This window comes from Dermacentor variabilis, chromosome 1 (assembly GCF_050947875.1).
Source record: "Dermacentor variabilis isolate Ectoservices chromosome 1, ASM5094787v1, whole genome shotgun sequence".
In the NCBI taxonomy this organism is placed as follows: domain Eukaryota; kingdom Metazoa; phylum Arthropoda; class Arachnida; order Ixodida; family Ixodidae; genus Dermacentor; species Dermacentor variabilis.
The window spans coordinates 197,146,958-197,162,634 of record NC_134568.1 but is presented as its reverse complement, the minus strand read 5'-3'; the positions used below and the strand labels follow the sequence as shown (position 1 = coordinate 197,162,634).

The 15,677-nt window shown below is 44.4% G+C and overlaps 2 protein-coding genes across 11 annotated transcripts in view; one reads left to right on the top strand and one right to left on the bottom strand.

Annotated features, from left to right (window-relative positions):
* Positions 1 to 3,761, bottom strand: part of LOC142590546 (uncharacterized) — a 278,657-nt gene extending 274,896 nt beyond the window's left edge. For 6 of the 9 annotated variants that reach the window (XM_075702750.1, XM_075702806.1, XM_075702815.1 and 3 more), the window contains exon 1: positions 3,393 to 3,681. The gene's annotated coding sequence lies outside the window, so the exon portion shown is untranslated. The other 3 variants (XM_075702763.1, XM_075702757.1, XM_075702796.1) reach the window with 3 other exon arrangements.
* A 138-nt stretch (positions 3,762 to 3,899) lies between these two features.
* Positions 3,900 to 15,677, top strand: part of LOC142590563 (beta-catenin-like protein 1) — a 137,770-nt gene continuing 125,992 nt past the window's right edge. Inside the window, exons 1-4 of one of the 2 annotated variants that reach the window (XM_075702850.1) lie at positions 3,900 to 3,950; positions 4,042 to 4,159; positions 4,234 to 4,304; positions 7,547 to 7,653. In XM_075702850.1, the coding sequence (XP_075558965.1) occupies positions 3,921 to 3,950; positions 4,042 to 4,159; positions 4,234 to 4,304; positions 7,547 to 7,653 (326 nt within the window). In that variant the 5' untranslated portion in view covers positions 3,900 to 3,920. Of the gene's footprint in view, positions 3,951 to 4,041; positions 4,160 to 4,233; positions 4,311 to 7,546; positions 7,654 to 15,677 lie in introns of both variants that reach the window. The other variant, XM_075702842.1, reaches the window with a different exon arrangement.

Below are 15,677 nucleotides of genomic sequence, written 5' to 3'. Positions count from 1 at the left end.
CGCGGAGGCCGAAGCGTGGCAGGGGGTGTTCGCATGAAAAAAATTGGCTGTCCGCGAGAGCGGACGGCCGACCTTATACACCCCTGGCACGCGCAGGCCTCGGCGAGCCCCAAACCCACGGACCAGTCCGGGTTCCAGCTTTGATGTCCCAGTTGCCGCTTTGGTGTCCTGGAGGCGCCGTCAATAATGCAAAATAAGAACACGTTGTTTCAATTAATTGTAAATACGCTTCCCAGGGACACGCATTCCAGCTAATGAAGCAGACGACGGAAGCGAGAAGCGCTTTCGACGGAATAATCATGCGCTTTGAGCTAGCTGCTTTATTTTTACTGCGGAGGAAAACTGTTTTGCTTTAATGAGAACCTTAGGTTCAGTGTCTTCATTTCAATTTCTTAGGCAAAACGGGGCCCCATCAGCGCCATTTTGTACGCGTCGCGTCTACGCCCCGCATCGAAGAAAATGTCGGAATGTCCAGAATAGAACTCGGACTGCACGGGCGCTGGTTCTTCACATTCTTCAATGTACGTCACTTCCCCTGAGCGATAACGGCGTACGTCACTTCCGCCGGGCGATAACGGCGGAGTTTTTTTTTTTCGGTTTCGGTATGAAAAACATCGACTTTTCCGACCTCTTTTTGATGGATTGACCTGTATTTTAAGCGTAACATTTTGCACAGAGGCTAATGCGTGTCTAAATTATCTGAAATTGGTATTTTTAAGCAACTGAAAATTTCGCTGCAGTTGGCCTTTAAATGATCCTATGCAATCACACTGCATATTTCTTATATTTGTGTAGCGCTTCAGCAGCCACCAACAACACAGCAATGACTGAAAAGCATAGGTACTGCACTGACCACAGCACTCTAACAAAGCACAAGTGTAGAACTGCCCCTTATTCAAACAGAACTTTGTGCTAAGCAGGTTTAAATCACTTAATATGTTCCTGCCACAGAGTGCCAATCTCAATCACACCATAACTATGCAGTTAAATGAGTACTTCTGGTGAGTTATATGCAGCAGCTATAAGCTCTGCTTTGCAGGCCTGCACTTTCAATGCAGTGCACTTATTAATGTGTGCACTCCCCCTAAGCACCACTTCAGTAGGACAGTTCAATTTCATACACAGCACACATGAAACTTTCCCAACACTTGAAAACCATCCCTCAAAATATACACTGAAATGGCTTTACAGAGGTTTCGTTCTTAAAGGGTCACATTAAACCTGGCTAACACAACTGATTACTACAGCTTGAGCAGAGCATGAAGTAAACCCAAAATCTGAAATGCAATGGAACAAGTTGGGGCCATGAAGGAAACTAATCAAGACACACGGAAGGAGTCATTTCTTTTAAAACACTCATTGTGTAGTTTTTGACTACACTGCATTTTATCTCTGAATCATTTCTACCGAGGTTATGCCCCGAGGACAAATAAAGCACCCTCGCCAACTTACTTTCTGAAAAGTATGCTCTAAAGCAAGCGATTTTCTCATATGGCTGCCCATGAGTTACACTAAGTTGAATATCCCAGTCACAGCAATGCTCATTAACAGAGTGGACCTTACCTCCAAGGGCAACACCTAGACCATGAGAGATGCAGGAGGAGAGGCACTCGAACTTTACTGTACACCTAAACCTAAGAAAAATCTTCTTGCATTGTTTCTATCAGAAAGCAGTGGTCAAACAGCAAGCACATAACCTCAACCACCGAGCCAGTACGAGATCAAAGCAAATGTTAAATTCCACTTTCTTCTGGAAATACTGGACTATAAAGAAACAGCAATTAAGGTTTATAATCTTCAAGCAGGTATCTTTCTTTTACAAAATTTAGAATATAAGTTAAAGTAAAGGTTGATAGGCATTCATTCAGAAATTGTACCCGATTGAATTCAATGAAACAACCTATATATGGAAAATAGCTTTACGATAAATATATGCAAAGATAAACTTACACTAAGGAATCAGGGAGCTATTAATGTATGCCAAATGCAGCTCGTACAAGCAAGCACCTTTGCTTAAAGAAATGGAAAGTGTAGACTTTTTGCATATTGCCAGCAAGCCTGTGCACATCGGTTTCGCTCAACACCCTCTAGAGAACTCTCTTGTCTAGGTGGTGTTGGTTCGCTCCACCACTGTGAATATGGGGAAGGAAAAAAAAAAAAAACTAGGAGGGAGCTTCAGGTGATTCCGCTAGCCTCGGCAGGCGAACCTCCTCTAAAGGCCCCCTCCCGCTCTCCGGGGTCTCGTGAGAGGTGCCTTTTGAGTAGCAATAGGCCCACATTGTTGCCGGACCATTCGCAATTGTTTGGTACATGGTAACGATTAGTGGCACCTGCCGTCAAAGGCATGGAGTTGCGCAGGACGTATAACGCATAAATTTCCGCTGCCGCGGGCGTCGTGCTCCGCTTCAAATACACTGCCTTGAACCGTTGAGACTTATGACGAAATAATTTTCATAGCATAACTTGCTCTTGCCACTACAGTTAGCGTTCTCATCTTGAAACCCGTCAAGAGCATGCCCGAGTGTGGTCTATTGTTTTGTCAGATCAGCTGTTGTGTACCTTAAACTCCAGTTCTTATTTTCTTGCTAATTTTTGTTTCGTTGTCTAACACCTATGTAGGATAATAACTTTTTACGGGCCTAGACAAATGTATGCAAGTGGCTGCACATCTGCCCAATTTCCGACAGAAGCTTTCGCTCCCTTGCCCTGTGACATGCCCATTAAAATTTACAAAATAAAATTTTGCGCTTCGACAGCATCTTTAGTTTATAGCATTAGTTCACCGTATGATTACCAAACAAACAAAATTTAAACAACAGTACCGACATCACAGGGCGAGTTGTCTTAAAAATAACAAAAACTGATCCTGGATTCAAACACACAGGAACGCGCAAATACATATATTTACTTTTCAAATGGCAGTTAGAAATGAACACAAACGGTGGAATTGGTTCAGTAGAACGACGAAATTTAACGGGGCCTCTACTATCAAAATTGCACACGCAACCTCTCAAGCGAAATCGCTCGCTAGCTGCTTCATTCACACAAGGGTTTCAGGGACAGCGAAAGGCAACTGAGCGGTCGCGGATATATACATGAACATTATTAGGTGCTTGAGCTTTCCGACAACCTGTTACTCGCAAGCATCACCAACGGTTCAACAGCGAACACGAGGTAAATCACGGATGCATCAACACTGCAGGCAAGCTCTGTTCCGTCACCAGCAAGTTTGGTGTTCTCGCAGCGGCGGCCACGAGCAAAGATGCGAAACAATGCACAAAACTTAGACAAAAGAATCTCACTTGATTCCACAATTCCACTGCATAAACGGATGCGCAGTGTAAAAAGCACGCTTTACTCCTGCGTATTTTTAGTACAATATTCACACTTACCGCGTGTCAAGCATGTGAGAATTACAGTGCGCTTTCGCTTCCCTTAACGGCAAGTTCGCAAGGCAAGCCCACGTTTGGTTTCTTGCGGAAAGCGCACCTCGCACTTGCGGGCGCACTTCACCGCGCCTAGGCCTAACATGATGGCAAGTTGAACGAGCCGGTCGCACTAGGTTCACAAAAACTACGAACTGAGCACATTCAACAAAACAAACTCAACACTCAGTGTCTTACCACAGATCAAGCAAAACTGAATGCACAACGAGCATCGCGCATAAAATAAGAGAAAACTACTAACATTGCTCAGAGCCCGACACCCGAACACAACAACCAGAAGACAGCCATTGATTATAATGTTCATAAAACCTGAAACTCCAGATTTTAAAAAAAAGTAAATTTTTCAAAATAGTTTACTTATTTTTTGCAGACAGCAATGTACTTAATGTTTTCTGGGTAATACTAAAAATATTTTAGTATAAAAAAACTTCTTTGTTTCTGGTTTTCGGCGCAATCATCTATGCGTATTTGGAAATGGACGTCGGGGAGCTTTTAAATTACAAGGTAAGCTGAGGATCTTGTGTTTTAATTTGTTGATGTGTTTTTGAAATAGCCATCACGAAGACCTTTGCATATTTTTATCTTTTAATACAAGCCTGCCAAGGAGCCAAAGCGGGGCTTGGAAGATGATGAGGAAACTGCGGACACACGACCGAGAAAGCGCCTGCAGCACAGCGCCAATGCGGGTGGAACGATGAGAGTTTCCCGTTTTGGTAAGAAAGCGAGGGAACCCTTGAAGCGACAGTTATTTGTTTTCATTACGCAACTCTTTATGGTATCATCGCAGCTCCTGTGCGGGATGACCCAGAGCCCGCGTCTAGGATCATCCTAGAACCCACGGATGCCCCAGAGCCTGATGTCAGCGTATGCTCTGCATATTTCTTCCATTCTCATAAACTGTGGTCGTGCAAATTGTTGGCGGTCTCAAGTGGGAAATATTAGCAGCTGTGCAAGATCAAATTTCTTTCTACCCAAGTTGTCGTGTGCTCTAGTTGGCACTGACAAACCGAACATCACTACTGAAGAAGGAAATCAATGCGTGCTAACGCTTTGTCTGACTAACGTAGTGCCGCCAAATTTGTCTCAGAAATGTCGCCAAGATTTGAACATGTTTTTGGTTGTCTGTAGCTCACCTAATTCTCACGTGTATGTAGCGGCGATTCACGTTAATGATATTTTGATGGAGCGAATACTCAGTGCCACAGTATCTTGTTTGTGCGGCAATGATTGTTGCAATACTTTGATATATTTGGTAACATTGGCCATCATCAGTATCCACCTGGCGTCTCCGCATTTAAGTGCATGTGCACAAAATCTTCTCGCAACTCTGTGTGGGTGACAGCCCTCTCTGCATTGCTGTGGAGTAGTGGGCAAAGTTATACCCGTGCCACACGGGCATAGAAAATGACGTTAATTGCTAATGTCCTAAATTTTAATGCCATTCGCGGGGTGCCACATGGACATACTTAGTGGCATTAAAACTTAAAGGCCATTCGTGGCATAGTGCATACTCATGAACTATCAGTGAAGTAACTATCACTTTCAGCCTAGGCAAAAAATGTGGCGATTCCCTCTGCATGAGCAATGCGCGAGAGCCTCTGGCCATAATTCGAACATTTACAACGAGTTTCACTAGCATAAGTGTTGATTTTTGAACATTTTGAGAAAACTTTTCAAAAATTTTCCTCAACAAAACATTGCGACAGCCATGAAGGGGCATAATTGTGGGTGTGTGTGTCTGGTTCGGTAGTGCTAAAGTTTTTTATTTGTTATAATATGCCAGTGTCACATGGGCACTTTCAATCATGATTGAGATCGATCGGGATCATTCGAGATCGCAATTGCCCATGTGACCTGAGTGTAATATAGACAAAAATATTTATTTATTTATTTATTTCAAATACCTCGGGGGCCATATGGCATTAAAGACTAAGGTCCCGTAATCCAAGAACTGCAACAGGATTTGCAATCAAGTTTGCTATTGCAAACTTACATGAAGAAGGCAGCAATACTGTGCAAAAGATTAACAAGGTGAAGCACTTCTAAAGATTAAAGATACAAATACATCTGTTCAAAATACATATATATACAAAATAGGGGGAAAAAGCAAAACCAGAACGATTGTTACACAGATTGAAATCATGTATTAGAAAAAAAAGGCTTTGAGAGCTCTTTTAAATGATAATAGTGATACTTTATATCCAGTGAATTACTTTATATGCAGTGGTAGATAACTCCAAAAGGATGTAGCAGTAAGTGGCAGAGCTTTTGAAGTGTAATTATTATGCACACTTGGCAATAATAAATTTATCTTGGATGCAAAACGAGGACTGCAAGTATTGTGCAATAAATCCTTACCACTCAGTTCATATGGCGGTTCATTGTTATTAACCTTAAAGAGGCCCTGAACCTCCCCTCGGGCTTGGTTAAATAACATATTTCGCGGGTAGCATACGCTGCTGTGAACATCTCAGCCAAGTTTCGCTGTTGTATGCAGTGCATGGAGCTCGCAAGCTCAAGTCGCCTTTCTCTCAAATGCTCTCTTTTTAACAGAAGCCTGCTCCTCCATCTCTTCTGGACACATTATTTCGTATTAAAGCGGATTCCCATATGCGGCTGTTATTCGTAGCTGCGGTCTGCTATGTAGCGTAGATACCACAGCCGCCGCAGAGTACCACCACGAATCCACTGGCTAAGCGCACTGCAGCTCGATGAGGACAATCGCGTTTAGCTTACATTTAACACACAGTAGGCACCAAAATCGGGAAGTAGTGGCGTCTATGTTAACATGGGGGGGGGGGAGGGGGCAAAATTAAATTTGAACTTCTCGCCATGGTGACATTTAGAAGGCGGAGTGTTGTGCGCACACCTCACTCCGCTGTAGCCTTCGCAGTGCAAGGAATTGAAGAAGGAGCGATAGCACCGCTAAGTCCATGTTTGATTGCCTATAACCCCGCTTCTGCAGATCTCATTGACGTACTTTTTGTGAAAAAGTATTTCTTAAATAGCCTATTTTAGCTTCTAATGCATTTCTCCTCTTTGATAAAAAGTGGTTAAGGGCCCCTTTAAAGAATAAACAAGTAAAAACGAATTGCGCATGGATAAAATGCAATATTGATGATGCAAGTTAAGAGCACTAGAGAGATGTATATTGTGTGTAATAATGCAGGTAGCAGTCTTCTGAATGCGCTGAACAGATGAAGTGTAACAAAGATATGTTTCCTCAGACAATTATTCCATAAATTAGATGACTATGGATGAAAGAAAAGTAGAGAAGAGCACATTTGTTGAAAGATAGAGTCGAGCTTTAATGTATGCATTAGTTTTGATGCCTTAGCTTATGTATACCTGCCACTCTCCCCCTTTTTTTTTAAGCTTTACAAATTCGGAATCATTCTTTTTATGAAAAATAAATTCTGTTCATGAAAAAGTTTTACTCGTCGATCCCCGATCCTTCCATTGGAAAGCCTCTGATGGTCATAAAAAAACCCCAGATGGGTGCCTGCTTGGAGCAAGTTTATTCATGCAAGTTCCTGAGTCAAGCAAAATTGTGAACAGCGATGTAGTAACTCAAAAGAAAACAGTGTGTTGCTTGTCAGTATCGACTGTTCAAAGTGTGCTGCTGCTTGTGTGCTGCACTTAAAGGTTAATCATAATTACTAAAGTACGTATGTGTCCCTCAAAAGGTGTCTGCTGAAAGAAAACATTAAATATGTATGCTATTCCTCTCCCCTTCCTCCTGTCTGATGTTTGTCTATGAGATATTTAAGAATGTTAAAGTTTGGAGGTTGATGGGTATCTTTATATTCTTGATGCTTGATTATTAATACTTAGCTATATACATGCATGAGCTATTCCTATGAAAATGTAAACGCAAGGTTTGGTTGTTTATGGGCATATCTCCTTTGCCCAGTACGTGTATTTAGCCTAACCCTATGAAGTTTGGTGGGCTACAACCCCCATTCCACTTCCATGAGCCTGAAAACTTGTCACCCTTATTGTGTGTATTTGTATGTGTTGTGTGCATGGTGTTCAACTTTTTACCCTCCTAATTTTCGTTTTTCTTCTGGTGTTCTTTTTCTTTTCTTTTTCAAATTCAGGTTGACATTCTTGATGACACGAATCTCAAGAAACTTATACTCAATTTTGAGAAAAGGGTGCTTAAAAACCAAGAGCTGAGGATCAAATACCCAGATCTTCCTGAAAAGTGAGTTTCTACTGCCAAACATATATAGCAAGCAGGAGCAAGACATGCTGCCTGGCCTGCTGGCATTAAAGGGAAGCTGAAACCGTTTTCAAATTCGATGAATTGCTGGGATTGGGAAGAACGGACCTATTAATTTGCGGTTCTTAAATTTTTTTCTTCATTTTGTTAATATAAGGTGCGGAAATTGCTTTAAATCCCCCCCGCGGACACGCCCCCATCGCTTCCCGGAGTGCTGGGTGAGGAGGCAGCCGGAAGAGAGAACCAGCGAGAGTGACGTCATTCCCGGGGAGCGTGCCGGCGGACCGGCATGCTGGCATGTGCTGGCGTGTTTCTTTCAGTCCTGCGCTTTACTAAACGACGCTTTGAGAGATCTGCCGCCGCTGATGTTTGCTTTCTTTTGCGATTTTAGTGAATTGTGGTTCCCTTCTGTGCTGCGTGAGTGCCTACAGCCAAGGGGGCCCAACATGCCCTCGTTCTGTGCAGCATTCAGCTGTGCGAACACAGGTGGGGGAGACGATGTGGTGTTTCACATGTTCCAGAAGGACAAGAAGCTTGCAGTGCAGTGGGTCCGTGCGATGAGGAGAGAGAATTTCGTGCCGACGAAATCAACTGTGCTGTGCTCGTACCGTTTCCGCGATAGGGATTTTTATCAGAGCTTGACAATAATGCGGGCAATCGGTATTCCAATTCCGGTGTTCCAGTGCCCACATTGATATACTCGAGAAATGCGAACATTTGCAGCCGTGAACGTCTGGTAACACAGTTTCAGTGTAGCCGGATAGCCTTATAATGCAGAAACGCGTTGTTGCTAGGCTTGCCTAGCGGCATTTGACGTACAATTGCAGTTACCGTAAAGTTACTGTGTTTACCACACGGCGATGCTAAAACTGCCTAATATCTATGTTAACACTAGCATACAGCACGCATACCGATTCTTGATCGAGCCACAAACGCAAAGTCGTCGAACCATAGTCTGAATATTGCACATATAATACCCCTGGCCATCTCGATCTGGATGTGTTATGATAAGCAACTTCTATGACTGTACCTCGCAGCACTGTATGTGCGCACTTCGAAATGCGGTACTTATGTTCGCGGTCGTGTGTCAACACGCTAAAAACCACCGAACTTTAGACAAGCAGCGGCAAGGTGCTTGACATCGCGGAATTAATTGCACTCGTATTTACAATCTAATGAGAAGTTAGTGCTTCGGCATTCTTCTAGCAGCAAGTTCCCAGTGACACTTTAGCGCGTTTTTTTCTCCTGTCATTGTAACGTGCAGCTACATGAAAAAACATACGCACCAGCTAATATTTCCAATGCGCGAGAAGGTGCACACATCATTCTCGCTGTTGGCACACTCAACATCGTCGTTGCCTCCATCGTGTTCTGTATCGGCTGTCGGTTCGAACACGTAAGCCGAAAATACAAGCTGTCCGAGACACAGAGAATGTTCCATAATGCTTGCAACTCATCTGTGAAGCCAGACCGGAACAGCGTGCTACCACAGAACACCTATACACGCTCTGAAACGGCGGCGCTGACCGGCGATCCCCGTGACAGCGGTCCCGACCAATCACGTGCAACAGCGGCGTTCGCGCGATGCCCTGATGCTCTGGTGCGCGTTTTCTTGCAAAAAACAGCTGCTTGCATTTGTTTCCGCCCGTTTTAAACTAGATATTCGTGTTCAATGGAGTAGAAACTGTAGAATGCTGCAGGAAACTAATTTTTTTCGAAAAGTGTTTCAGCTTCCCTTTAACTCCTGTGGCCATTTTCTGTACTTACAGCGTATGAGCATTAGGGATGCCATACCCTCTTCTGTGCAGTCTGGTTAACCCTTTGAGAGTCTATTTTTTTTTCTTTTTTTGCAAATGCAACTTTTTGACATCTAATTTTTTTTATTGCAGATTTAAAGTCAGCAGCCTGACCTATTTCTAAAAAAATGTACCGCAATGTTTTTAGAGTGACCATAAAGGGACAAAAAATATTTTTTGTAGGTAAACATGCATTATCTAATCATGAATATACATATGCTAACATAAATACTTTTATAACAACAAAAAACGTACATACACTGAAATAGATATATTCTGATTCAGCACTTGGGTAGTATTCTGCATTGCAGAAATCGCTGCTTGTCTCACTTTCAGCCGAGCAACCAGTGCGCATGCTCACAGTGTAATCAAACAGTGTATGTGAGCGCACGCAAGAAAACTAGATGGTTGTGCGCCCATCACAAAACCCAAACGAGTCAGAAACTGGCAGTAATCCTTCGTTGCGTTGCCAACAAGGGGTATCGCAATCCAAGTTTCGAGAAAAGAAACACAGGCATGACAGCATAATTTATATCCATACCAGTGCCCACCTCTGAACAGATGTAATTGCACTCCTATGAGCAACAGACGGGCGAGGATCTAGTGGTGACCCTATGAGAGATTAGAAACCAGATAAACATAAGTTTTTACGTTTGCAATGAATAGAAACAGCCCGCGAGATGAAACCAAAACTAACTGCCACATGCACGGACGCGGTCACTGAAAAGCTAGCATGAAGAAGTCATGGTATGAAAACCAAGAGACTACGAAACAACTTAAAATTTACTTCTGTCCACACAGGGTGCTGTGCACTTGCTGGGCAACAAAGAGTTGAAAAATTATGGCATTTTTCAAACATACAGGTGGCATCATAAATATACGGCATCGACTATTTGATACTTGTTCGTGGTGCCACATATTTAAGGCATTGACCATCAAATAGTTAACTGCACTGTGTGTTCTTCCTAGTGAAGACTGCCTCAATAGGACTCCTTTACTTGGGTAAGTTTGTGGGGTCTACTAAATATTAATTTTCGAAGTGATAGGAGAGGTACAAAGAAAACACAAACAGCACTGTCGCAACATCTGCGCCTTGTGTTGTACATGTGAAAAAATTGAGCCCTATGTTCTCACCTTGTGAGCCTTTAAATCAGTTGGAAGTGGCGCTTTGTGTGTATGTGTGTGTCTTTCCCTTCTGTGTCTCCTTTTGTGCCCAAAAACAATTAGAAGATGGTTTCTTAGATACTGTTGTTAAGACACTCAGTAAAGTATCCTATCTGCTATTGAAAAGCACTGCTTTCCTGAATGTTTTGTCTCTGGAACAGTAGTGCGACGTTATAAATGTATGTACTGGTTTGTCATGTAAGCTTCTATCGTAGTTCCTGTTATGGTCATGTCTTACTTTTCTTCTGCTTAATAGTGGACAAAAAGAAAAATATGAAAAGAACTGTTGCAAAATATGAACCCAGGTTCCTGCTGGTCTGCACTACTGTTTTGGTATAATGCTTTAGGTCTCATCATGTGCTGTAGCTACTATTAAGAGGCACAGCTCACTACATCACTTTTGACTTGCCAGTTACAGTCACATTTCTTCTTCACAGCTGCTCTGACTTCATATACAGTCAAATCTCGTTGATTCGAACACGCTTAATTCGAACTGACGCTGTGGTCTCGCCAAAGTTATGTGTATTCCAACAGGCAAAAACGCCCGGTAATTGGAATGTGCAAGCATCTGCGCTAATTGATTCGAACATACTGTGCACCGACAATGCTCTCAGCAGTGCGCCAAATCCCACATCGGCGCCTCCGACCAGCATTCCTCTGACCCCGCCATAGAGGAAGAGCTTAAAAGAGATGCCGCAACGCTGTGCACGAAGAAGAAAAAAAACGTGGCATAAATTAATGTGCGGGCCCACGTCACTGCTTAGTTCTGTTAGTGACGGGTGTCCTGTGCAGTCAATGGCCAATTTTTCGGACATGCCCAATAATTCAAATACCTTCACGCAGGCGAATATGCGAACGGCCAAAAATACACCACCGTAGTCATAGACGCAGTGTAAAAAATCAGAACCACATGCAGTGTATACACCAAACACTCGGAAATAGCGGAGGAAGTAGCGATTGCGCTGGCCCTCACAGAACAGGAATGCAAAGTCGTACTAAGTGACTCGCAAACGGCAGTAAAGAATTATGTCAAAGGTCGAATTTTTCCAAGGAAGCCCTGTCCATTCTGGCCAAAGTGGGCAGATCCAAAACCGTGAGCTCGAGGATCATATGGTTCCCCGCGCACGTCACCACGGAAGACGACGCGCTCCCGAACCTAAACGAGATGGCGCACCGGACGGCGCGAGACATGACCCACCGCGTTGAACAGGGCAATGCCTCTCGCACGATAGCAAACGCTTCTCGAGCAGAACGGGACAGGCTCACCAGATACAACGACATAACCAGTGCATATTTGAAAGCCAGAAGGATATACCCACCGCCGAGTCCCCAATTCAATAGGAGGCAGGCTGTCGCCTGGCGACAACTCCGGACGAACACCTTCCCTAATCCATTCCGTCTGAAACGTATCTTCCCAGATAAGCATCAGGACGACACATGCAAATTGTGCCAGGAAGGACCAGCAACACTCAAACACATGCTGTGGGAGTGCAATGTAGTTATAGGAGGGATGGCAGCTACTCCGGAGACCCTGTCGTCGAGGTGGGCCGCCGCTCTGCGCAGCTCAGACCTCGGAATCCAGACGTGGGCAGTCCAGCAAGCCCGTGAGGCGACGTTGAGGCAGGGCCTTGACGTTCCTCCGTGGGAGACCTGAGCCTGGGTCGTGTTAAACCTTGCCGGACGTACAAGAAAGTTGTATCCATCCATCCATCCATTCACCGCACCAGCACCCCATCTTTCGCCAACCTTCGCTATCCGATTTTCTGGACTTTTTGCCATGACCGCAGGTCTGGAACGGCATTAATCGAAGCCACCACCTCCGCTATTTTGATTATCTCGTCACCTCGAGCAGGCGCTCTCGCACACAGATCCACTGGCCGCCGTAGCCAAACTGCGGCAATGCAAGGACTAGCTGCTTTGATGTTCGCTGCCAAGATTCTTGCTGTTCGGTACCGTGTTTTTCACTTAGACAATTCCCCGCTGTTAGCAATGGCATCATCCCTGCCTTTGTAATCCTTTCCAATGGCTTCGGAGCGCGGAAACCATAGTGCATTGCTTAATACCGGTTCCCAAAAGTCAGCTTTGCCCCAATGTAGCAGTGTTACACGGTGAAGCATACCAAAAGTTAGAATGAACAGTTGTCACTGGACATGGTATGTTTCCTTTAATTATACATGTGTGCACCTGCTGTCTCCTATCACAGTACGAGCACCGATATGCCTAATAAGTGTACTGGCAGCCCTTTGGGGCTATTTGAGACATGCCTGTGGTGATTTGAGCCCTTGAGGGCAGTAAAAAGCATGCATTCATTCTTTCGGATGTTTTCGCGGCCCCTAGGGAGTTCGAGAAATCGGACATCGACTATTTGTAAGTACGTGGGCATAAATCTTCTGGAACTTCCCACTCGTGTGTTAGCTTAGTGCGCATGCACCACAGCAGGCAAGTCCTCCATTCATTTAGCTTCCTTTAGTTCGAGCAAATTTTCAGGCCCGAGTTTGAATTATTGAGATTCTACTGTACCATACTACTTCCACAGCATTGCAATGCTGATTCCATTTACACTATGCTGCATATGCTCTGTACATTAAAAGTGTTACAAGTGGCAGAAAATTGCTCTCCTCAAGCTGTGGAATACCCTCTCAGTTGCTGTTCCATGCTGCTATAGCTGTGTCTCACCTCCTTGCGGATATCATCCATTGACATGAGTGTTGTCTACTTTTGGTTGGTTTGAATGAGTGTGCTCCCGCATCTCTTTTCAGTGCATTCATTCTTGTTATGAGGGGCAATGCTGGCCTTAGGTTGTACACACTTGTACAACCTGAACAGAGAGACAAGCGATGGTTGACTAGCACACTTGAGGCAGAAATAAGAGTACAGCCATGGAAAGCCTCAACCTGGCAGATGCATGTGAACACTGTCAGGGTTTGGCCTAATGTGCGCGAGACCAGCTAGCTAAAGTCTGAAAACAAAACAAGCTTGTCCCTACTAGAACACTGCACAGTCCTGCACCGAGCCAAAAACCCAACTCGGCCCATGGGCTAGGCACTGCGGACTTCTTTCAGGCCAGGCTCAAGTAGCATCTGAGCAGTCCAGCAGGCCACGTGCTGGCCTTTCTTTATGCATGATGGAACTTTAGCTCCGCTTTGTGCAGCAAAAGCCCCTCCACACAAAGGAACATGCTGCAAGCTCATTCAAGAAAGTGATAAAAGGTGAAGCACAAATGCTGAAATAAAAGACAGTTGCAGTGACGCTGTTTGTTGGTGCGCTTTGTAATGTATGCACTATTGCGTTGATTTCCTCTTACGTGATGAATGGGCGTGTAAGAAAACACTAATGCATTCTATCAGCTGCATCATCATCAGCCTATTTTTATGTCCACTGCAGGACGAAGGCCTCTCACAGTGATCTCTAATTACCCCTGTCTTGTGCTAGCTGATTCCAACTTGCGCCTGCAAATTTCCTGATTTCATCACCACATCTAATTTTCTGCAATCGTCAACTGCACTTCGCTTTCCTTGGCACCCATTCTGTAACTCTAATGGTCCACCAGTTATCTGCCATACTCATTACATGGCCTGCCTAGCTCCATTTTTTAAAGCGAAGCTTTCTTTGCCTCTTCCTTCGACTTTCCCACTGCTGCTGCTGCCACCGCTGCTACCCGCTACTGCCTGGTGCACCATGTCGGGGAGGGGGTCAGAGCGTGTGTATAACGCCGTCACCATCTGGCACACTATGGTCGAGGGGTGGTTCGGAACGTGTGTATACATGACAGGAGCACGGCAGAGAGGAAGGGCGACGCGAAAAAGGAACTTCTTTGGACCTTGCCATCGCATTGCATATGCACAATACCCTCTGGATCTCCATCTACATCGCCACATTAGCCTCTTGACAGCTGTAATTATTCGTGACCCTCCGCTAAAGCATCGCAGAAACTGCAGTGCATACTTTTCTGGTAACATGCAAGACCAGAGGGAAGCTAGATGGAATGGCAGATAGGAGGCGGAGATGGGGCAGAGAACAGGTAGAAGTCGTAAAACAAGTGAATAACAGCCTTGCAACTCTTTGCTCGCTGTTCCCATACAAGGGGGGGGAGATAAGAATAAGGTGACATGAGAAGGCAAGGAAACGCTACTACTATAGACACGACAACGGTTGCGGGCAAACTGGATATATTTAAGTTCAAGGTACGGTACAGTACGTTTCTGCCATTTCTGAAAAAATAAACACCATACAAATTTATCCGACAGACAGCTTACACACGCTGTACACAAGCAGAGCCACGTTAAAGTGCACTGTGGAGCCTAGGTGACATTACGTAAACGGTTGCACGTCAAATCAACACTTTTGTGCCCACCGTGGTAGCTTTGTGGCAATGGCATTGATCGAGGTCGCAGGTTTGATCTCGATCAGAGTGGCCGCATTTCAACTGGGGCAAAATAAAAAGACACTCATGCATTTCGATTTAGGGACACGTTAAATAACACCACGGTATCAAAATTGATCCGGGGTCCGCCACTACAGCATGCCTCATAACCCGATTGTGGCTTTGGCACATACAGCTCCGTAATACAACTGAAAGTTTTATACTTAGGCCATGATGCATTGTGCCATGTGAGAAAATTCAATGCTCAACCCTCTTGTAGTTTAAGTATGGTGTGCAAGAACGCCTCAAACAAACGCCTCTCCCTCTGTGTTCTGTACACTTCGCATACAAACAGAAGTGGTACATGCAAAGTAATATTTAACATCAACTCACCACTCTCGTATTGGACTAAATGTTGAATAAACTAAACATTTGCTGTCAACATCCCCACTAATTATCGCCAATCAAAGCAAGCAGCACAGAAAGTGTCGCTTACGTCGATTCCCACAGTGCATGGGATCCACATATTTTTCTTTTAATGTCAACTAAAATATCGGCTATCCCCATTTGCTCTCTGATCTACACCGTGCTCTTCCTGTCTCTTAATGTTATGCCTAATTTTTTTGTCACATTGCTCTTTGCTCCAGACCTCAAGTTGTTCTCGAGCTTCTTTGTTAACCTCC